This window comes from Nicotiana sylvestris, chromosome 11, assembly GCF_000393655.2.
Source record: "Nicotiana sylvestris chromosome 11, ASM39365v2, whole genome shotgun sequence".
NCBI lineage: Eukaryota > Viridiplantae > Streptophyta > Magnoliopsida > Solanales > Solanaceae > Nicotiana > Nicotiana sylvestris.
The window spans coordinates 94,573,940-94,598,044 of NC_091067.1; the positions used below are offsets into that span (position 1 = coordinate 94,573,940).

General features: G+C 37.0%; 2 protein-coding genes across 2 annotated transcripts; both read right to left on the reverse strand.

Annotated features, from left to right (window-relative positions):
- Positions 1 to 5,264: 5,264 nt before the first annotated feature.
- Positions 5,265 to 11,790, reverse strand: LOC104230422 (nicotinamidase 2-like). Its single transcript, XM_009783228.2, has 2 exons — positions 11,304 to 11,790; positions 5,265 to 5,777 (listed from the first exon to the last, which is right to left on the reverse strand). Exons 1-2 carry the CDS (start codon positions 11,641 to 11,643, stop codon positions 5,527 to 5,529), a joined length of 591 nt encoding a protein of 196 aa, XP_009781530.1. The 5' UTR covers positions 11,644 to 11,790; the 3' UTR covers positions 5,265 to 5,526.
- Positions 11,791 to 12,367: 577 nt separating this feature from the next.
- On the reverse strand, positions 12,368 to 23,311 carry LOC104230423 (succinate--CoA ligase [ADP-forming] subunit alpha-2, mitochondrial). Its single transcript, XM_009783229.2, has 7 exons — positions 22,847 to 23,311; positions 20,545 to 20,754; positions 18,214 to 18,384; positions 15,939 to 16,062; positions 15,197 to 15,258; positions 13,468 to 13,549; positions 12,368 to 12,899 (listed from the first exon to the last, which is right to left on the reverse strand). The coding sequence occupies exons 1-7, from the start codon at positions 23,075 to 23,077 to the stop codon at positions 12,763 to 12,765; spliced, it is 1,017 nt and encodes a 338-aa protein (XP_009781531.1). The 5' UTR covers positions 23,078 to 23,311; the 3' UTR covers positions 12,368 to 12,762.
- Between the last annotated feature and the right edge of the window lie 794 nt (positions 23,312 to 24,105).

Genomic DNA, 24,105 nt, shown 5'->3' on the forward strand with positions numbered 1-24,105 from the left:
CTAATTATTTTCAGCCGTCAGGATAAAAATGAAAAAAAACCTTTATTTTTCGTTTTCAGAACTGATTTTAAGTTTGACTTCCAGATACAGAATGTCAATGAAGTGCAACTCCAACTTAATGGAAATAGCAAGAACAACAGAACGAAAAAAGAAAAACAAAGGAATTCAAAATAGAATTGGAAACAATTAACAGAAGGTGATTACCCCAAATTAACCAGACAAGAAACGACCCAAGTCAGACAGATTAACAAGGAGGAGAAAAAGAAAAGGACTAGCTCTTCTACAATTGTGATTGTTTGAACTTCCATGAGGTTGGATAAATCGAAGGATCACCTATCCCTTGGAAGCCATTCAAAAACTTAATGAATCTTTAATACGTTTATCTTAAACATTAATCGAGTAGATTTTTGGGATTAACGATACTATAATTGAGAAGGGTAAAAAACTAGGGGAATGGAATACTAAATCCATTTAATATTATAATTGAGAAGGGTAAAGTATATAAACTAGGGGAATGGAATACTAAATCCATTTAAGCAATTAAATGCCGAGTTCAAATAGTTTCTACTCAACCTTTCGGCGTGGCACTTTTGGTTAGTCAATACTGTTGTTCTAAGAATCTTGTTTCTTGTTTTCCATTTTGTCTGCCTTTCTATTTTGTTAAGTATTTGATGGCCAGGGATCACAATGCTTGTCGTTTAATTGTTAAGACAAAATTGTTCAACGAGCATTACCATATTTAGCTTCCAAGCGGACAGAGCTTTCTTCTTACTAAGTTCAAATATACCAACACAAACGTAAATTTTCACCATACAGAGAAACAGTTATATTTTGTGTTTCTCAATTCCCTAGCCTATTTAAATGCTCAAGATCACCATCTTTCTGCAACTTGGTTAGTGAAGGAAAAGTATTTTATTAGATCCCAAATCTCCACACTTCTTCGCACACAAAATAAGTTACTAATACCCCTATTTATAATAGTACTGTAGACATCAAAATTTTAACGGATCAAGCTAAATCATAAATTCAAGATCTTACAAGATTCCTGAAATCATAGGAGTCTATCAGGGTTTCTTGGAAGTTAGTCTACCCTAAACCTTAATGCACACCTATATAAAGGGATACATATTCCCTTGAAGAGGCGTCTCAAAAAAAATCCCATAAATTCTCGGAATATTCACAAAGGGATCAAGGTATAAAATAATGTCGTGATCAATAGATGTTCTTCTTGATAATCAAATACTTCAAGAAGAATATTCATACAATGATCGACTTTCATGGAGATTAAATAATCCAGAGAGGTCCGTATCATCCTACAACAACAACAACAACAACCCAGTAAAATCCCACAAGTGGGGTCTGGGGAGGTTCGTATCATCCTATGTTCGAGAATACGTTGATCCAGCCCTCGAATCTCGGAGAACAATTCGAAGGAAGAATCAAGGGATAAACAGAGTTGTAACTCGCAATATTTATCAATAAAATCACTTTATTCTTTTGTGATTGCAGTTTATTTTCGTATGCTGAAAATTTATTGCAAACAAATTCATTTGTAGACACTGAAATTTTAACAGATCAAGATAAATCCTAAATTCAAGACAACTATTTTATTAAGAGTTTATTAGGGTTACTTGGTGGCTACTCCACCCAAAGCCTAAGCCATGCTTATAAATAAGGCTACATATGTCCTTCAAAGAGGATCTCAGCAATTCCATAAACTCTCGGAATATGCACAAAGAAATCAAATATGTAATCTCTGAAATTCCATGAAACTCTTGGAACATTCATTAAGAGATCAAAGACATGTCAAATATGTCTTGCTTAAAGTCCTACGTTCGAGAAATACGCCGTTAAGGCCCTCGAATCACGTAGAATAAATCAGAGGGAAGAAACAAGGTATAAATGGAGTTGTAACTTGCAATGTTTATCAATAAAATCCTTTTTTCTTTATAGTTGTTTGTGATTGCAGTTTTATTTTTCTGCCCAAATTTATTACAAACAAATTGGCACGCCTAATGGGACCAAATCTGCCCTTCATTTCTTCTCTCACAGTGAATAGAATGTGGTGTCTTCTTTGCTAGTACTTCAAGCCTCGTCTACGACGATCTTGTAAATCTACGCTCCGACAAGCCTTGAAGTAAGGGGCATTTGTAGACAACAAAATTTTATCGGACAAATCCATATGAAATTTGGATAAAATCCTAAATTTAAGATACTACAAGTAGAGTCCATCGAGGTTTCTTGGAGGCTACTCTATTTGAAACCCTAACTTGGCTACCTGAAACTCTAGCTTGGAAGGTACTCTACCCAAAACCCAAGCTATACCTATAAAATGGGGGCTACATATTCACTTTGAAAACATCTCGAAATTCCATAAAAATTCATGGAATATTCACAAAGACATCAAATATTGTCTTTCTCAAAACCCCCAAAAGTGATCAATGGATGTTCTTCCTTTTCCTGGGGATCAAATACATCCTAAGAAAGTTCGCATCATCCTACGTTCAAGAAATACCCTGGTTAAGCCCTCGAATCACAGAGCACGATCTAGAGAAAAGAATCAAGGGAACAAACAAAATTGTACCCGCGTCATTTTATCAATAAAATTATGTTTCTTCATATTTATATTGTGGTTGCAATTCATTTTTGTATCACAAATAATTTGTTGCAAATAAATTGGCATGCTCAGTGAGACCAGTTCTGCCCTTCATCTCTTCCTCCTGTAAATCAAAAACTCCAAGTTTCAAAATCATTTGTTGCGATGGTCGAGTACTTCAAGTCTCGTCTTCAAGTTTCGGCAAGCCTACACCCTGACAAACCTTGAAGTAGGGGGCATTTGTAGACATCGAAATTTTAACAGATCAAGCTAAATCAAAAATTCAAGATCCTACAAGACTCTTGAAATCCTAGGAGTCTATCAGGGTTTCTTGGAGGTTACTCTACCCTAAACCCTAATGCACACCTATATAAAGGTATACATATTCCCTTGAAGAGGCGTCTCAAAAAAAAATCCCATAAATTCTCGGGATATTCACAAAGGGATCAAGGCATAAAATAATGTCGTGATCAATAGATGTTCTTCTTGATAATCAAATACTTCAAGAAGAATATTCGTACAATGATCGACTTTCATGGAGATTAAATAATCCAGAGAGGTCTCTATTATCCTATGTTTGAGAATACGATGATCCAGCCCTCGAATCTCGGAGAACAATTCGGAGGAAGAATCAAGGGATACACAGAGTTGTAACCCGCAATATTTATCAATAAAATCGCTTTATTCTTTTGTGACTTAGTTTATTTTTCGTATGCTGAAAATTTATTGCAAACATGTACAAAACATATTTCAACTACAAAAAATGAAAGTCTATTCCTATAGTAATTCTGACTACAAATTCTATTTAGGTATGAGTCAAATAAACTTGCAAATACCAAATCCTAAACAAATGAAGTTTCCTACTACAAATTTGAATTAGTTTTCCAACAATTAGACTTATTTTTTTGCTTGAAATTAAATTAAAAAAAAGGTTGTTTTTTTTTTTTTTTTGGGGGGGGGGGGGGGGCGAAGGTTGAAATAGAGGTAATATCCAAGGAAACAATGAAGCCATGTTCTCCAACCCCAGATGAAGTTTGGCATTCTAGCCTTTCATATCTTGATCAATTTTCATACCCCTAGTGTATTTTTACCCTGCCAGCCACCAGTATTCAAACATAGAAGGTTTACACCGGGTAAAAAGAAATCCTTATCCAAGGCCTTCACCAAATTTTACCCTCTAGCAGGGCGTGTCGTGAACAACCTTTATGTCAACTGCAACAACGAGGGCGTTCAAATGTAAGCCCTCTTATATCACTAAAAATCCAATTACTAAAGAATTCAACAAGTTCATTCCTTGCGAGTTGGATGGTGTCAAAGATCTTGGCTTAGTAGTACAAGCAAACTTTTTCGAATGCGGAGGAATGGCTATTGGTATAGTTATTTCTCACAAGCTAGCTGATGCTGTGTCATGTTTCACGAGGAGATGATGATCCGTAATTCGACAGTACAAGATGCTCTTTTTATAGGATTCTAGCTTTATCGGCTTTTATATGGAGCCGTTTCAGGGAGACGGTTCATGCTGAAAAGGATCCAAACAAGATTTACGCAGTGACATATTCAGTGAACTTACATAGACGATATATAAGACAAACTGATCCACCACTGCCTGAATCTTTATTGGGAAACATAATACAATCTGCACTTGTAGTACCATTCTTCGATTAGGGTAATGAAGAAGAAGCTTTTAAGTTTATCAACAAAGTGATAGAAGCTATGCAGGAAAATAGGTATTTGATCACCGCAAGTTTGAAAAATCTAGCCAAGTGACTTTTTAATTGATATATTCATAGATAAGTGAATTTTACATTACAAACATAAGAAACATGATTTTACTAGATAAATCTGGATAGGTAAGTAAACATATGAGTAATGTACTTCATGTTCTATGTTCAAGGACCTAGTTCAATCAGAATCGAGAACTGCGGAGAGGTTCTAACCGGCCTAGCCTAACCAACCGCTACAAGCGGGCAGGAAATAGATGTGGTGGAGACTCAAGTCAAGGCAATGGATCACTATCACTGAAACAATATGCAAAAGTTTACCGGAAAAAGGCAAGAAAAAGGAGAACTAAGGATCGCGAAGTAAGAGTCTTGGACTAGTGGAGAATATTATTTAGGAGATTACAAATAAAAAAGGATAAAGGGCAGCCTGGTGCACTAAGCTTCCGCTATGCGTGGGGTCCGGGGAAGCGCTGGACCACAAGAATCTATTGTACGCAGCTTTACCCTGCATTTCTATTAGAGGCTATTTCCATGGCTCTAGTACTAGATAAAATACTAGATCAAATCACAAGTGTTTCTAAGCTGAAAACTCCCAATTATAGATTTTCAAGTGCTTCCAGGCTGAAAACTCCCAATTTTAGATTTTTTACTTGTTTTTTTTTAATAGCAAATGTTTTTAAACATTTTTGGTATTTGTCAAACAACAAAACAAGTCAAAAAGTGCACCTTGTGCTGTATGCAGCATATGATCAAATAACCTCAGACGCCATTTTACGAGCATCCTTTATTAAGTGTTATCATTTCTAATTTTGTCCAACAAATGCACAATATTTCAAATAGCGTTATTGGTCTCAACTTACATTTCACTTAATTAGTATCTCCTTTTCACATAGTTTCTGTTAACACTAGTTTATTTCGACCATCCTATTCTAATTCAGCGCTACCTCTTAATTAATCTACTATGCATTCTCCTTAATTAAAACACTGAATGTAAATATTTTAATTGTTTAGATTTATACACCACAATTGCGGAATCTAACTTCACTTTCATCTGGGGGAATAAACTTGTCATGCATTTATTCTTACATCTACTTATTCCAAAATCTTTACTCGCTAGTGCTTCTCCACGGTCCTCACCCGCTAGTATCTTTTAGTTACAATATCACCTAATTCACAATATTTTGTCATAGTTATATGATACCTGAGTGCTCAGGAATTTGAAAACGCATCTTGAATCCTTTTGCAGTCAACCAAATAAGTGAAACCATAAGCTAAGTTCTTCAGTGTAGCATCATGCAATTCTGCTGAGGAAGTAGCAGTAGCATCTGTGGAAAAGAAGACTCTGAACCCTCTCACAAAGGCCTCTCTGGCTGTAGTCTCACAACACAAGTTGGTCATTACTCCACTCACTATTACCTCCGTTATCCCCATCTCCAACAGTTTCTCCTCTAGGCTTGTATCTGAAAATGTTTGTCACTAGAAATTAGTAGCATTACTATAGTTTCAGGAACAAAAAAGAAGTGATTCTTAAGGATCCGTTCTCGATATTAATTTTTTCATAACCAAGAAATCTCCTAGGATTAGTGGCGCACGGTTCGAAATTCGGTGGATAAACGGGTCTGACCCTCTACCTTTCTCCACTTGAATTCCACGGTTTGTCTGTGGGGTTTGAACGTTTTGCACTGTTACCATGAGACTAATCCCAGGGGGGTTGTTCTTCATATTAACTTTCTGGGGGGAAGTAGGGAGTGGGGTGAAAGTGGCCGTGCCACTTGAAGCAGCCCCAATCTTGCATGTTCCCTGTTCTTTATTATATAAAAGAATGATGTTATTTCACTTGGATACTTGTTGTCTCCCACCAGCAGAGTAAACAAATATTACGAATATATATATATAATTTGAAATTAAAGCAGAATTGACTGTTAATTAGTTGATAGGAAAAGAGTGTATAATTGCTCAACACAAAACCATCAGATTAACTTTTGTCCATGTCACATAATTTAGTTACATTGATAAGTTCCATACTATAATAACAACCTTACTAAATACCATAAGTTATAATGTCAGTTCAGTTCATCACCCGTAACAAATGGTTAAATTGAACAAAAAGGAACCTCGGAGCCCCAAAAAACCTTCCGCATAACACTCTGAATCGTATTGTTCCCAAAAAAAGACATATTGTATATTTAGAAATCATTTAATTTTTGTTAAAGAATGAATAGTCATATTTCTTGTACTATACATAGATAGCACAATCATAGGGATTGATAATAAATCTGTAGGATTTTCCTCTTTATTTCTTTCCATAGTTAGGATTCTCTGTATAGCCTCTTTATTCCTTTCCATAGTTAGGACTCCCTGTGCAACTATATATGTTTGTTACTCCATGGAATAATACATCAACTATTCTCCTATACCTTGTTTATTACATGGTATCAGAGCCACTATAGCTCAAAACTTTGCTGGGAAAATCAAGTCCCTTATCTGTATTAGGAGAGAGGGTTCAGTCTCGTTTTGGGTCACCCCTGGGAGTGATTGGTTTGTCTCACATTCACCATATAAGGAGGTGGAAGAAGATTTTCGGTCTAGAGACAGCATCTCCGGGGACTGTGTTGCCAGAGCGTGATCTCACGCGCCACTTGAAGTTAGCGATTGTTCACCAAACACCGGCTTGTGGAAGCACATGAACTGGCAGCAACAAAGCTTGTTCAACAGTGTAGATTCATCTTCTCCATTTCGACAATTCTTGGTATTATTCTGGTAACTCAGTTATTGGGAGAGATCTGTGGCTCCTTTATGTCGGCCTATACCAAGTTTTGTCCTTCCATTTCTATCCGCAATTTACTTTGACCAAATTTAAGTACCTCAAATTTGTCATTTCAGTTCTGTTAAATTTTGAGGCTCGATAAATTTTGGTTTTTATACTTCTGTTACTATTACGGTTTCTACTGGAGTTACTAATGAATTCTCTTTTCTTGTTTTTTTTTTTGTTTTTTTTCTTGTTTTTTATTTTATTTTCGTCTTTCTGAGCCGAGGGTCTATCGGAAACAGTATCTCTGCCCCTATGTCTGCGTACACATTACCTCCCCAGACCCCACTATGTGGGATTTTACTGGGTAGTTGTTGTTGATAGTGTGTTGGGACTTCTGTATATTGGACTTCTTGGTTAGAGTGGTGCTTCTGTTTTTTCTGGTTGTGGTCAGATTTGTGAAACTACTTTTGTGCACTGATTTCGTGGACTATTATTATTGGTGAGGCTGCTGGGATTCTGTTGGTTTTGTCAATTTACTGTTGGATAGTTAACTCACGGCTAATATTTGTACAGCTCCTAGTCCAACAATATTGATTTCAAATGAGTTTCTGAAATTTCTTCAATATCATAATCAATTATGGAATCTTCAGTCACTGAGTTTGTTGGGTCAGATAAAACATGTATTATCAGCTCTTCAAATAAATGGGTGATTGATTCAGGTGCCACAAATCACATAACAGGTAATCCAAAGATTTTTTCTAGCTTTTGGTCACACAAAGCACGCTCTCTAGTTACTGTAACTGATGAATCAACTACTAGTAATGTTGGATCTGGAACTGTTAAAGCAACTTCTTCTATTACTCTGTCATCTGTATTAAGTCTACCTAACTTAGCCTTTAATTTGATTTTTGTTAGTAAAATCACTAAAGACCTTAATTGTTGTGTCGCGTTCTTTCCCAATCATTGTCTGTTTCAAGATCTTACAACAAGCAGGTTATTGGTAAAGATATTTATCTAGTGATCTCTACATCCTTGATGAGTGGGAGCCATGGCCTGCTGCATGCTCCAGTGTTGTATCTCCTTTTGAAGCACATTGTCGATTAGGACATCCCTCTCTACCTTTGTTGAAGAAGCTCTGTCCTCAGTTTTAGAATATTTCTTCATTGGATTGTGAGTCATGTCGATTTGCAAAATACCATCGCATCTCGTTAGGTCCAAGGGTTAATAAGTGAGTTGAGTCAGCTTTTGAGTTAGGTCATTCTGATGTTTGGGGACAATATTCTATTGTTTCCAAAATTGAGCATAAGCATTTTGTCACTTTTGTACATGATTTTTCTCGAATGACTTGGATTTACTTTATGAAGAGTCGCTCTGAAGTGTTTACTCACTTTTTTGTCTTCTATGCTGAAGTTAAAACTCAATTCAATGCTTCCGTACATATTCTAAGGAGTGATAACACTAAAGAATACGTATTAGAGTTATTTCAGTCCTACATGAGACAACATGGTATACTACATCAGTCTTCATATGTTGATACACCCTCTCAAAATGGAGTTGTTGAGAGGAAGAATAGGCATTTGCTTGAGACAGCTCGGGCAATTTTGTTCCACATGAAGGTTCCTAAACAATTATAGGCTGATGCAGTCTCTATAGCTTGTTTTCTCATTAATCGCACACTATCTACTATGCTTGGTGGTGATGTGCCTTACAGTGTTCTCTTCCCAAACAAGTCATTATTTCCGCTAGAACTTAAGGTGTTTGGATGCACATGTTATGTTCGAGATGTTCGACCATCTATTACCAAGTTGGATCCCAAGGCATTGAAGTGTGTTTTCTTGGGCTATTCTCGCCTCCAGAAGGGGTTCCGGTGTTATTCTACTAAACTTAGCAAATATCTGGTGTCAACCGATGTGGTATTTTCAAAGACGACACCATTCTTCTATGCAACTCCCAATTCTACAAGTCAAGGTGAGGAAGATGAGTGGCTAGTATATCAGGTTACCCGTGCTTTGACAGAACAACCAGATGATGTTCCTCCTTTTCCTAGTTCTTCTATTGAGCACCAATTGACTATTGTGCCTTCAGCACCTGCTCCAACTGTGTTAGAAAGACTGCCATTGTTCAAGTTTACTCGCGGAGGCGAGAGACGAATGATATATGTCCTGCAACAATTCCTTCGTCATTAGACTGTCCTCCACTTGATCCTACAGAAAACCTTGACCTTCCTATTACTCTTCGCAAAGGTATACGTACTTGCAAATTCACATATTCTATTGCTAATTTCGTTTCTCGTTTATCCTCTACGTCTAGATCTATGATTGCTTCTTTAGACTCCATCTTGGCACCTAAAACAGTGAAGGAGGCTTTGAACCATCCTGAATGATCTGATGCAATGCTTGAGGAAATACATGCCTTAGAGGGTAACCACACGTGAGATTTGGTGGATTTACCCAAGGGAAAGAAACTAGTGGGATGTAAGTGGGTCTTCACCGTTAAAGTTAATCCATATGGTTCTGTGACAAGACTTAAGGCTAGACTTATGGCTAAAGGGTATGCTCAAACTTATGGGGTTGATTATTCAGACACCTTCTCCCCGGTTGCCAAACTCACTTCTATCTGCTTATTTATTTCTTTAGTTGCTTCCAAGAATTACATCAGCTAGATATCAAGAATGCGTTCCTTGAAAATTGAATATAAATCACACGAGTGGAAAGATATTAACCAAGCCGCGACTGGGACTCAAGAATAAAATCTATAGAAAATTGAATATTCAAAAAGATAAATCTAAATCATACGAAAGGAAACATATTCAATACATTGTAGTTTACTACTCATAATTGCTACAATACCTTGTGTCTTAGTTTGCTAGTGAATATGCTGGAAATAATTTAGTTTAAATAGGAGTAGCATAATAGGTTTGAGAATTAAGATTTTGAGTTTAATTACTTGTTGGCTTGTAACTGTTTTCATAATTCCAAGACCCAAAGAAATATTTAATGCCTTACTGACATTTAAACTTAATATATAAATATATTTTTCACATGTAAATTTATTCGGTATGGTTCGGTATTTTTTCGGTTTATTTTCATAAAATAAAAACTTATCCTAAAAACTTATCCTAATTATCGATACGGTTATATATTTATATAAAAATCTACAATTTTATTAGAAAAAACCTAAAAATCGATTCAGTACGGTTCGGTCGGTTTAATCGATTTTTATATATCCATTGACATCCCTAGCAGAATCTGAATACAGAGCTATGTCACAGTCTACGTGTGAGATTATGTGGATACATCATCTTATGACTGAAATTGGGTTGGAGCATCCAATACCAGCAAAACTCTGGTGCGACAATCAAGCTGCCCTCCATATTGCGTCAATCCGGTGTATCATGAAAGAACTAAGCATATTGAAGTTGACTGTCATTCTATTCGTGAGAAGATTCAGGAAAACTTGATCTCCACTGGCTATGTGAAGACAGGAGAGCAACCAGCTGATTTGTTCACAAAGGCGTTGAATGGAACTCGAGTAGATTATCTTTGCAACAAGCTGGGCATGATCAATGTCTATGCTCCAGCTTGAGGGGAGTGTTAAAGAATGAATGTAGTCATATTCCTTGTACTATATATAGATAGCATAATCAATCATAGGGATTGATTATAAATCTGTAAGATGTTCCTCTTTATTTCTTTCCATAGTTAGAATTCTTTGTATAGCCTCTTTATTCCTTTCCATAGTTAGGACTCCCTGTACAACTATATATGTTTGTTACTCCATGAAATAATACATGAACTATTATTTTAGGAGAAAGGCAAGAAAAAGGAGAACTAAGGATTGTGAAGTAAGAGTCTTGGACTAGGGGAGAATATCATTTAGGAGATTATAAATAAAAAAGGATAAAGGGCAGGCTCCCACTATGCGTGTGAGCTTAGTATCTGTGGTCGAGCGCTTCCTCGGACGCCGCGCATAGCGGGAGCTTAGTGCACCGGGCTGCCCTTTATCCTTTTTTATTTGTAATCTCCTAAATAATATTCTCCACTAGTCCAAGACTCTTCACGATCCTTAGTTCTCCTTTTTCTTGCCTTCATCAATTATAATTTTAAATTGTTCATTTTACTCTAATTTATTATTTATAGCTACACAAATATATGTGATTTGTGTTGGACCATTCTGTACACGAAAAAACGCCCTCACATAAGCTGAAATGGAAATGGAAGGGGTAGGAAATTACCTCTGAAGGCACTATAAGTGTGCTTTTCTACCACCAAGTCAGCATCTCTCCGGTTCAACTCCGGTATGAGTTCAGCTTCAATGGTGCCATCTCTGATGACGTCTCCGTTCCACCACTCGTAGAGCATGCCGTAGTCATCCGGTGACTTGTGACGGTGGCGCGTGAATATCACAGGCACGGAAGCCTGTCGGCAGAGGTCGATGGTGGTGTTGATAGCGGGGAGAATAGGCTTGGCCATGGAGTAGAAGTGGTTCTGTATGTCTATCACTAAAAGAACCGCAGATTTCGGGTCTGGATTTCGCTTTCGGGTTTCATATTTCCTGTATGATGAGGAAGCCATGGATAAAGATGCAGAGTGACGGGAATAGAGATTACGAGATTCCACCTGTTATTAGTCGTTTTCTATCACAACAGTAGGAGTAAATTTTGGACCTTGTGATTGTGACCACTCACCAACTAGTTGAGACACTGGTACGACCTTGGCCCTAGGATTGCTGGAAAAATAGTACGTAGTTAAATATTGTTTTTGTGACTCGAAATCATGGTAATTTCATGTCTTCTAATCATTCATTGAACTGAAGGTAATTGTTATAGTAGTAGCCAATAATGGATAAATTTAGCGAATTAGTGTTAACTCAAAATGGTTAAACAAACAGGAAATACTAGCATTTATACATTCTTTGCTCAAGGTGAAAAGAAATGTTATTGATCGTGAATCCTTTGATTTCGCGCACAAGATTATTGTAGCAGTCTAAACGATGAAGTAACTGGAATGACTTGTTATGCTAACAAGGTCAATGGCGCTATTACACTTCTTCAAATACGAATAGCATTGTCTCTTTCATCGATACGTAAACCCTTTCAATATTTGCTCTGTAATTGTTTAACATTGTAATCATCCCTGAATGTTGGTAACCAATACTCTCAACGCTTCGCTTGGAAGAAAAAAACTACTACCCACGTAATAATACTCGACGCACGACAGAGGTAGTGAACCAAAATCACACCCAGAACAGGGGGAAATATTTGTGCAAGATGACATTATAGAAATGTGACAATTAATGGGAAAATGAAAGGATCCCACGGACGGGCAGATTATTAGCCATTTGGTTTACACAAAAAAATTGCTATAGCAATACAAAAGGAGCAATGATAGGGAATATCACAGATTTGGATTGTGAGTTTGCTTTGGTCCAAAAACATGCTGTTAACATAAATTGCATTACTGCAACGTCCTGTCATAACATGAAAATTAGGACCTAATAACAGTGAATTCTAAAATGTCAACATTATAAACCCTTCTGCAGTTTCTTCTCCGTTCCTGGATAAACAAGTATATCCATCAAATTTCTCTTTGTTATTATCTTCCATGGGTAATGGTGGATAACCGGACATCATTTAGCATGTCCACGAACAAGCAAACAAAAAAGTTTCCAAATGAAAATGTCATGCCACAGGCCTACACAAGACCCCTCTGTTTGAACACATCGAGCATTGAGGCTCCAATTTTTGCAGGAGATTCGCACACTGTAACACCAGCTTCCTTTAGTGCCTTGATTTTGTCTTGGGCTGTTCCCTTTCCCCCTGATACAATAGCTGCACTTCCAAAAAGATCAGAATTAAACAATTACTCTAGGCATGACAGCAGGTAATATGACACATCTTTTTATAGCTCATGCAATTTCATTCATCATCATGATTCATGATAATGCAGCAAAGCAAACTCAGTATAGATCAGAATAACACAGCAGAAAAGCGGCCATACCCGTTCCTAATAAACTCAAGAGATAAGAAAAAGACTAGCTTGAATGGGCAGATAAAAAGAGAGCAGAGCCAGGTTGTGCAATAGTATCCCTAGTACTTCCGAATATCAATAACCAACAGATTGTTCTCACGAGTATCGACAAGAAACAGTTTGGATCTATTTTTTAATTTTCTCCCATTATTTTTTGGTTTAAGGGGCATGGGAATGGAAGGCATAGTTCAGAATTAACATAGAATCAACCCATTATACGATTTTGACCAATGAGGAATTCTCCCATAAGACTGTTTTGTATGTAACCAAAATCAAATTTAATCAGTTCCCAGATCAATGTAACTATCAATATCAAAGGTTACAGAGTCAAAATATTTAATGCATGCAAGTTGTTGGCCAACAAAGTACCTCCAGCATGACCCATTCGCCGTCCAGGAGGAGCTGTCAATCCAGCAATAAAAGCAACTACAGGCTTTTGAGTTCCACTTTCCTGTTTCAGGAGCAAAATACATAAAACCGCACAAATCCTATGAATACAAATATTATTCAGCTCAGCTTAAAATGCTATTAAACCCAGAGACATGGCAAGAACTGGATGTTAAGAAATTCTAGCATAATAATCAGCCAAAGATTCTGAACATCCTCTCTAAAATACGAGAAGCTAACAGAGTATCTTCTTCTTATGCTCCAGCAGCCACATCATTAACTTTCTCGTAATTCTCATACAAGGGAATGATAGAGCAGTGCATACAGTTGCAGGATCAAAAGCTTAAAATTATTGGTTTGATCCCTGTTAGACAATCTAGGGCAAATTAAGGGTGTAGAGGATTGAACCATAAGCTTATACGTGGAAAGGAAATCAAAATGATGAACCAAGAAAAGTTATTCAACAAAAGAGCCAGTCAAAGAAGGCACAAATACATCTGGGCTTAAGAATGTTCTCTTTGCACAGGTTGAATCCAAAAACATAATGGTGTGGGTCTGGAGGTACTTTAGGCCTTTCAAAAAGCACAATAAAAAGGAAGCAGATAGAAACGTGGAGATTCCAATCGGAAGTGAGATAGCAAATCTTCAGTCACAAGATAAATGAGTTCACTGGTAAGGTATTCCAAGTTGTGCAAGGGACACCTAAAACGAGGGGATATTTTTATTTAAACCACAGTTGAAAAGATAATAGAAAGAAGTGTGTACTTTTGGTGTATGGCAAGATGTTAAATCTCTGATATGGTTGTCGGACTAAGACAAGAGATCAAGAAGCATGATCAAGAGGTAGCGTTATTTTACTTCTTTTACCTTGACAGCTGGCAAAGAAGAACATCCTCTGCTGGAAGGAATTTTGTACCTATTGGAACAAATACCATCTTGCATAGTTTCTTATAACGCTGAATGTTACCAGGTGGGGTGCACCCTCAACATGGATAGGATTTCTGGTATTTTTTATCAAGATGTTTTCTTTTGAAATAAAATCTAGAGATTGAATAACTTGAATGTGAGTGATACAGTTTACTCCTACTATTCCATGAGACTTAAGTGGTATAGAAATATTTCTGAAGAAAGAAGAACCGCATTTACATATATTACCTAAATCTGACAAAATTCTGGAATATTGATAAATCAATCATCACTAAAAATTATTTCAGTGAACTTCAATGGAGATGCAGTATAAACACTATACTGCATACCTTGAATGATACAGTTCCTAAATACCAAATACATCTCATTAAAATTTTATAGTGCTGGATATGAAGGAAATCCTTGGTACTTACCACTTATGTTGCTCGGACTCTCCGAAAGTGTGGCCGGATACGTGTAGGATCCTCCAAAAGTAGTGCATTTTTGAAGGATCCGACACGGGTGCGGCTACATTTTGGAGAGTCCGCGCAACATAGCTTACCATAAGAAAACTGTTACTCTTGACAGTATCGCAGTAACAGCTTGGCACTCATAAATATGGCTAGGACTCTATCATAAATAACTTTCCAAATCAAGGTGGACAGAAATTCACATCACCACAGGACTACCATGAAAGAGCATATGATTTATTCCATAAAAATGCTGAATGAGCCAGCATATACAAAAGTATAATCCTGACATTGGGATACTTTACTCTGACATAAATATTTCAATCATCACGAACCTTTATGAAGGCTGCAGCATCTTCTTCTGCTGTGCCACCAATCTCACCAATAAGAACAATACCTGTCATACGACGGGCACTTATAATTAGATCGAATGATCCTAATCTCCCTTCAGGATAATGCATAGATCTTCTAACTTCCGTTTATCATCTAATTCTCAGTTCCATACTTTTTCTTTTTTGATAAGTGAGTCATTGTCAGTTCCTTATAAATGGAACAATAGGTAAAGGCAGCAGAGAAGTCTGGGAAAAGTAAAAAACATTCGCAACCCATCAAATTTTAATTAAGAAAAGATAGTAAAGTAAATGAATAATCCTAAGGTCTAACAACACTATGGAAAAGAAAAAGAAGTACCATTTCTAGAGACAATAAATGTGATAAAGGATTAAAAAGAGTTCTTTCCCTGGGTTGGGCGCTTGGTGATGGTCGTCAAGGTAAATAGTAAGAAAATTTTCTTCTTCCCGCAATCTGGGGCTGGCCCACCTCCATTTATAAAAGCCCTTTAGCAAATTTTCCCCTACAAAATCGTGTTGCTTACCGTACACTATTGCACTCTGGTTGTAACAGATGTTAAGTTTAATCAAGAAATCTGATAATTCTGGAAAATATAAGTAACCATCTTATTTTGTCATCTACTCTCTGCTAAGATATGCATATAACACTACCACACAGAAGAAAAACATGTCATTCCTGGCCATCATCTGTAATACTTGGATTAATTAATCCTTCAATAAGGTTTACCTTCTGTCTGTGGATCAGCAACAAATTTCTCTAAGCAATCAACAAAGTTTGTACCATTGAAAGGATCCCCACCAATCCCTACACAGGATGATTGCCCAAGGCCAACAGCAGTTGTTTGAAAAACCTGAAAAACAAATATCAAAAAGAATAGTTCAGGAAAAAAAATGCTTATAAAAAAGAGCATATATATACAGTAGATTACTATTCCCCAGGAAGATCAGATGATTCCCAATGTCATTTTCTAAGAGAAAAATGTCCAAATTATCTCACAAGCAGGGACTAGATTTTTTGAAACTGGATCGTTTTGACTTCTTTAGGTACCGCTTCCTACATTTTATTATCCCTTTGTCTTCCCAACATTCACAATGACAGGGCACATTTACACATAGAGAATTCAATGATGAGAACCTTAAATCTCATCAATGAGAAAACCATAGAAAACAAACAGATCGACCTCTGTCTGGTTAAAACATGCAATAACCGCATTTTATTTTATTTTTGATAAAGCATGCAATAACAGCATTATTGACTTGGAAAATTTATTTCAAGGACCGATGACTTCCTAGATATAGCCAGTCCTATTAACATTCCAACACATAAATGTTTAGTGAATAACATGGTCAAAGGGGAAAGGCACAGAAATACATCAAGTCTGCTGGACTTTATAAGCAAAGCGCCATAAAAGATCGTGCAGTTTCAGTAAAAAGCAGATTGAAAAAAGAAAAAAATGAGAAAAAAGTATATGTAAAACAAGAAAAATAACTACAAATACAAGCACTAATTATATGGACAAAATAATAGAGAAAAGCTGCAATGTGAAATATATGAAGTAAAAACAATATCATCCACTTAAATTTAAAAATTCAGATGCAAAGATACAGCTTTAATTTTTAATTCAGATTCAATGACTAGACATAACACATTCATTTCTTTATAACCAAGAAATCCATTGTTCCAACTTCGAAACTCCATGGTTAATGGTCCACCCCTCTACCCTTTTCCATTTAAATACCAAGAGCGTGTGCACTAGATAGGATTCAAACTCGTGAAGTGTGCCTAGCACACACATAAGCTAGGCAAAACACCTCGCTTCCATTGCACCAGATTCCAAGCTTAAGCGCACTTTTAACAATGTTAATATAGACACTTCAAACCGATAACCATCACTAAATATTAAAAGGTTTAAGATCATATTTATCAAGAGACTTACTTTTTCCCATAGAAATAATTGTAAAAGTAAGAGGAAAAAGAAACTCGAAATAAGGTTTTAACTTTTTAGCTAATAAACTACTGATAAAATTATGCCCTAGACATAAATGACACTGGATCTTTTCAGACCACCAAAACATCTTTAGCCAACTACATTTATTGTCCCCTCTAGTGATGGTGCCAAAAATTCAATCAAATAGAGTTTTTTGCCCCTCTAAATGGTGCCAAAAGTGATACTATTTCAAGACTTGGTTTTTCTTTTGCTGCAACAGTTAATGCACCCAACAACCCCTCTCTCTTTGAGAACCATAAAGGGAATCTGAATTCTCTCAATTCTTCTCTTCAAGGCACAGTCTTGCTAGATATACATTCAAAATTAAGCGGCAGAAACAACTCCATCAAGTGTTTAAACAATGACCTATTAGCACAATGTCTTCTAGAAGCAGCAATGAGACTGGGATTTATGGATCAATAATAGAACACCAAATAAAAATAATATCCTATTCATGTTTCACAAAGTTTGCATTCAGCTAGATTCTTTTAACATTTTAACCACAACTATGTTCTCTTGGCACCAGAAGAATTGCTCATAGATTCCCTACCACTCTCACAGCGACAGGTAGTGTCCCCCGTTCCCCTCTCAGCTTTAAAACCTTTTTTTTCTTTTGAATAAGGTATATAATTTTATTGATGTGGAAAAAGCTCCTGTATACAAGCATGAAGTAAAAAAGCTACACACAAAAAATGGCCACTATGGAAAACATCAATCTTTTGTCTAACGAGAACCTCATGTGTACACCAAAAATCACTAAAAACATGAAGCTGTTCCTATACCTTCAAGCGTTCGCATATTTCTCGCCTTCAAATCCTACGAGTGAGGGTTTTCGAAAACAGGTAGGATTTTAGAAAAAGCAAATATCTGAGAGATTCTTTATTTTTTGGAAATATGGCAGAATCTTCTAAGCCTCCAAATCTTTAGCGGCTCATCATGAATATGAGGGGTGCAACATAATACGTACAGTTTAGACAAGTTTAATAGACAATTTTTACAGAGAATAAATCTTACCGCTTCATATGTCAGCGTACCAGATCGAGAAACAATTCCGATACGTCCTGGTTTGTGAATGTATCCAGGCATAATACCGATTTTGCACTCTCCTGGTTTTATAATACCTGGACAATTCGGACCAATCAGCCGAGTTTTAGATTGCTTCTTGAGAGCTGCTTTTACACGAACCTGTAATTGCATGGGAAACCCAGGCAAAGAAAACAAGCCAGTGAGAGAATAACAGAGTGAAAAGACAAAAAGGTGCAAGCTCAATTAACAAGCTAATCCCAATTATAACATTTACTGAATCAACCCAAAAACAAAGGATCATAACCCCCAAAAACAATTTATATAACCCTGAAAATAAACTCATCTAAGGGATTATTACTTGCAATCAAATTAGCTTATTGTAATCTCCCTTTACTCGTATTTTCTTGTTGAGTCGAGCAGCTGGAAACTAGAATTTAAACCTTAAAGTTGAGCATTCAGTTCTGAGAAACCCTGTCCAATCTAGTTGTCAAGAACCCATCTTAATGCATTCAATACTTAGGACTGCAGCTTCAAAGCTAATCCAAGTAGTAGTGAAACAAATGTTATAAATGCCTTATGGCAAAAACATTCTTTACGTTTCTAAATGGACATTGAAAGGGATCAAACCCCTTTCACCATTTCATCTCCTGCATGATGAAGAAAAATATCGATGTTGCCCCTAATGACTATAATAATACATAAATCAACAAGAATGGCACCAATGTTTGACACATAAAATACACGAGCAAAATGACTAAAGCTGAACAAATAAAAATGACGAAGGGTGAACAAAAATGTTAACGTGAGATGTTCCTTTCCATTTTAACACAATTTCAGCCCATTTGCTCTTTTTTGGGGATCAGTCAGCCCATTTGCGCATCTTAACACATCCATCATGACAAAAAGTTTTAGATTTCAGCCTTCGTTGATAATCTTTGTTGTCAATCTTTAAAGTTGCTGCAGTTGTCTAGTTCCGCATTCTTAACCCCTTGTCACGCTTTGTAGATGAACAGTTTAGTTTTGGGCATTGTGTATTTACTATTTAGTCACCAGCAAAGAAATTATTCCTGCCTTCTATCTTCCTAAACTTCTTACATTTTGCTCATATATGGGTCTTTTCTTCCTCAGATAATTTATTCCTGAACTTCTTCTGGGCCTAAACTTATGAGCCAAATAAAAACTAAGAATGATCGAGCATAGACCTAAGTACAGTACGAACCTGATTAACCTCATGCCTGGTAGATCTATACTGAAGTCGCTATTCTTACTAAGATGGTGAAATTATATAGTGAGCGGGCAAAGGAGAAGGTTCATTAACCTAGAGAAAGTGTATGATAAGGTGCCTTTGGGATGTTGGCAAAAAAGACATACATACTAAAAAAGAAAAAAATACATATCAAATATATAAATGTCACAAAAAATATGTACTAAGGAGTTATTAGTAGTGTGAGAACAGTGGTGGGAGATACAAATAAGGTTCCCATATCCGTGAGTTTACACAAGAGATTGGCATTAGGCTAGTACTTGTTTCCCCTAGTTATGGATGAGGTAAATAACAACAAACAGGATTAAGTCCCATGGTTTATAGTATATGCGGAACATTAATGGCTCAATAGATACTATCCCCTCCAACTAGCACTAAAATTCCTTTCACAAAAATTTTCCTTCCGGCAACCTATTACACACTTTAACTTGAATCCGTAGTTAGGACCCTCTGAACGGTCTAAGACCACATCTTCCTAAGAAATGCATTACATGATCAATGCCAGAACGACAAACGCCATTGCATTAAAAGAACACTTCATCACTCCTAAGTCATTAGATACAATGAATGTTGGGCCACTAAGGTATCACCCTAAAAGACTCCTAAAAAGCATAGGACCTAAAGTAAACATAGTAACATGACTAGGTTATCAAAGAAATATATTAACATGACTAAAATATATTTTCAACTAATTGGTATCGCCTACATAAATGTTGTTCTTCCATTGTGCCCTATCTTTCGTTAAGTCTAGTGATTTCAAATGATTGTAAGTTTTTCAAGACAACTTCCTTCTATATAATATCGAGGCAGCTTCCTTTCCGAAGAGTGAAATGTAAAAAGAAGAAAAACTATGTATTACTGCATTGTGGTATATTTCTCCAAAAAGATTTTGTATGTCTCTAAATCATTGAATTGTAGATCTCCAAATTCTTGTGCAAGGGTAGAGTAGAATGCATTCACCAGCTCTAGTCTCCAGCTATAATTTAAAGACAATTCACTTATCTTCAATCAGAAAAAAAAAAGGAGAGTTCCAGTAGAATGGATTTGTATCTTACCATATCATGCTGAGGAATTCCCTCTGTGATGCAGACAACTAAGTCCAATTCAGCCTCCATGGCCTCCATAATAGCTGCTGCAGCAAATGGTGGAGGAACATAGACCACTGAAGCATTAGCTTTTGTTTCTGCTTTTGCCTCTGCAACAGTATTGAAAACAGGAAGCCCCAAATGTTCTGTACCACCCTTTTTGGGTGTCACTCCACCAACCTATTTAAGCACAGGAAAGACAAAATGAGCACTAGAGAACTATCTCTTTCCAAAGTCTCTAAAAAGAGAGTGAGAAGACTGGGGGGAGGGGGGCGGATATCCATTATGATTAAACAACAAACTTTCCAAATAATTTCATTAAAGAACGAACTGTCTACAATAGGCGCAGATCATACAAAAAAAATCACATTTTCTTCATGGGATAGAAATCAATAAGGAGCTCAATAATAGAAAGGAATTTAAATACTTGCTCAAATGACATCAATCTGAAGGCTGCAAATAATACCAACTAACTTAAACAAGTTAGCAGCATTACTAACAGTGACAATCCCAAGGAAACATTAGAAAACAAAAACGAAGAGAAGAACTTGAAGACACAAGGAGTTTAAAACATCATAAGAACTTTTGTTTTGGATAACGATGGTGTTTGGGCCAACTTGCGCGCACTTTGACTATTTAACTGGACACCTATTACCTCCCACCAGCAGAGGTACCGAGTAATTCTGCCTACCAAGGCTTAAGCAGATGAAAAGAAATCACTCAGCATCTTTTGACTCTACTGGGATATGAGTCCTAGTCTCCCATGGTTTTCATCTCACTTAATTGACAATTAGGCTATTCATTAACCACTAGGTCACACCCTTAGATGTGCATCATACATGAACTTTTGATATGAGTATGAGTGAAAGAACTATGATGCTTACAATACGAATCATTTCCAAAGGAAGAAAGCACTATTATAGACATCCTTAAAGAACTGCTAACAAATAAGCCAGAAGAAAGGGCTAAGCTAACACTATTATGGCTAGGCTGTCTATCACAAGAATGTGCCAGAAAGGATGACATGAGATGCAACTGCTTATTGGAAAACTAATCCTCGGAACAGATTGGGACGTCTCAAGGATAATCTCTAATAATCATACGCCTTATGCAACTTTTTGAAAGAGCTTCAACTTGGAAAACGTTTTGCTTTTGGCTGTCCGCGTTTCTGCATTTCCCTAATGCGAGCGTAGCACCTAAAAGTGCTTTCAAATGAAATATTCAGACATTATCAGTAACCTAAGCAGGTATAACATTAATGGACTCTAATGTGCACATAAGAAATAGACAATGTTAAAAAACAACTTGTTTCATCTTGAAAGAAAAAACAGAATCAATTGACTGAAATTGTAGCATTATCCACACAAAATCACAGTTTAACAGAATTATACAATTAATATTTAATACTACACTCGGTGGAATGAAAGAGAGCTCAGTCTTAAGATACTTTATCCAATATAGGATCTTGTCAATATCCCAAGGTCAAATAGTTGCAGGTATCTTCCCAGTGAATTATATGACCATATAAATTGAAAGACATTGAAGTTGATATAACAATTCCCATTTCAGTAAAATATAACTCCAGACTACTGTAGTCCAGGAATCCAGACTTTACAAGGTTGCCGACCCCAGATAGTGAGAACTTTAAACAAACGAACCAGCAGCCACTTGTACATCAATATTGAAAGAGACTTGACCATCATGACTGAGGATAAGATAAAAACTACTTACATGATCCTTTAAATATAAACTGAAGAATAATTACTGAAATTTTAGATCATTCTCAAATGTAACTAAGAAAAAGGTCATATTCTATTCAATTTTCCAAAAAAAAATGATAAGGCTTATCTGAAGCATGAACAAGCAGTAAACCAAGTTCAACTAATCATCAGCAATATGAGATCCGTTATGCCCTCATTTGATAGAACAGTGGGTGCGTGAGATCGTCAAAATTGGACTTCAAAGAAATTCGAAACAGTAAATCATATTTCTTCATTTCACTATTATGTCCTCTTACATGGATCAAAAAAGGAATAACAAAAACGTCATGTTACCCAGCATGTAGCAGGTGCGGGTACACCCGCTGCTTTCAGCTCAAACTATAAATATATAACTGAGTTTCTGTAAAAACATAGTATAAAATTATACTAAAATTGTGATGTTATGGTACTAATGCATTCACTGGTCTAAAATTTAAGATCCACCTCTGTTACACAAACAAAACTGTAATGTGTAGACACGTTACAGATAAAATGAAAGAGGGGAGGAGTACCATTTTGGTGCCATATTCAATGGCCTGTTCGGTATGGAAAGTTCCGTTCTTGCCGGTGATGCCTTGACAGATGACACGTGTGTTCTTATCAACGAATACAGCCGGCGGAGGCAGTGGCGATCCAAAGAATCTGTACTGCTGCCACAAGGACGAAGATGCAGAGGGTGTGGGGCTGCTAGAGTTCAGCTTTGTTGACAGATTTGCAATCACTCTGGTGGCTTGGCGAGCCATGGATGCTCTTACTTGTAAACCTTCTCTTTTCTGCGATTTACGGTGGCGTTTTTTGGTGGCGTTCTGTATATGTAATGGAGCGGCAAAAGTAGTGAAAGTCTTCTCAATCGGAAAAGTTGAACTTGAAAAGGCGACCGAGGAATATTCTTCGGGGCGAAAGTGATGGGTCTCACTTGTCACCCAATTTCGAATCGGGTCTTGCCTTTGTTTCCTTGATTGAGCCCTTTTTTGTTTGCTATGATAATAGACGTACTGACGCGTCACATATATCCAGGAGAGGCATCGTGGTGCATGATATTTGCACATGATATTGTATTTAATGATGAAACGGTGTCAACATGCAATTAGAGGTACGAAGGCAAGACTTTGGAATCTAAAGGTTTCAAGTTGAACAGTACCAAGACTGAATACTTGGAGTGTAAGTTCAGTGGTGAAACTCTGGGAGGGGAAGGGAAGGTGAGGCTCGACTCGCACGTCATCCTAGGAGACAAAGTTTTAAGTACCTTGAGTCTATTATTCAGGGGATGGGGAGATTGATGAAGATGTCACACATCGTATTGGGGCGGGATGGATGAAATAGAGACTCGCTTCCGGTGTGTGTTTTGTGTGACAAGAAGGTGTCACCAAAACTTAAGGGTAAGTTCTACAGAGTGGTGGTCAGACCAATGATGTTGTATAGGGCTGAGTGTTGGCCAGTCAAGATCGTTCATGTCCAGAAGATGAAAGTAACAGAGATGATGATGTTGAGATGGATGTGCGAGCACACCAGGTTAGATAGGATCAGAAATGAGGTTATTCGCAACAACGTAAGTGAGGCCCCTATTGAGGACAAGATGCGCTAAGCACGGGTTAGGTGGTTTGGTCATGTGAGGAGGAGGAGCACAGACGCCCTGGTGAGGATGTGTGAGAGGTTGATATTGGAGGGCCTACGGAGAGGTAGAGGTAGGCCAAAGAAGAGGTGGAGAGAGGTGATTAGGCAAGACATGACGCAATTTCAGTTGACCGAGGATATGACCCTTATAGGAAGG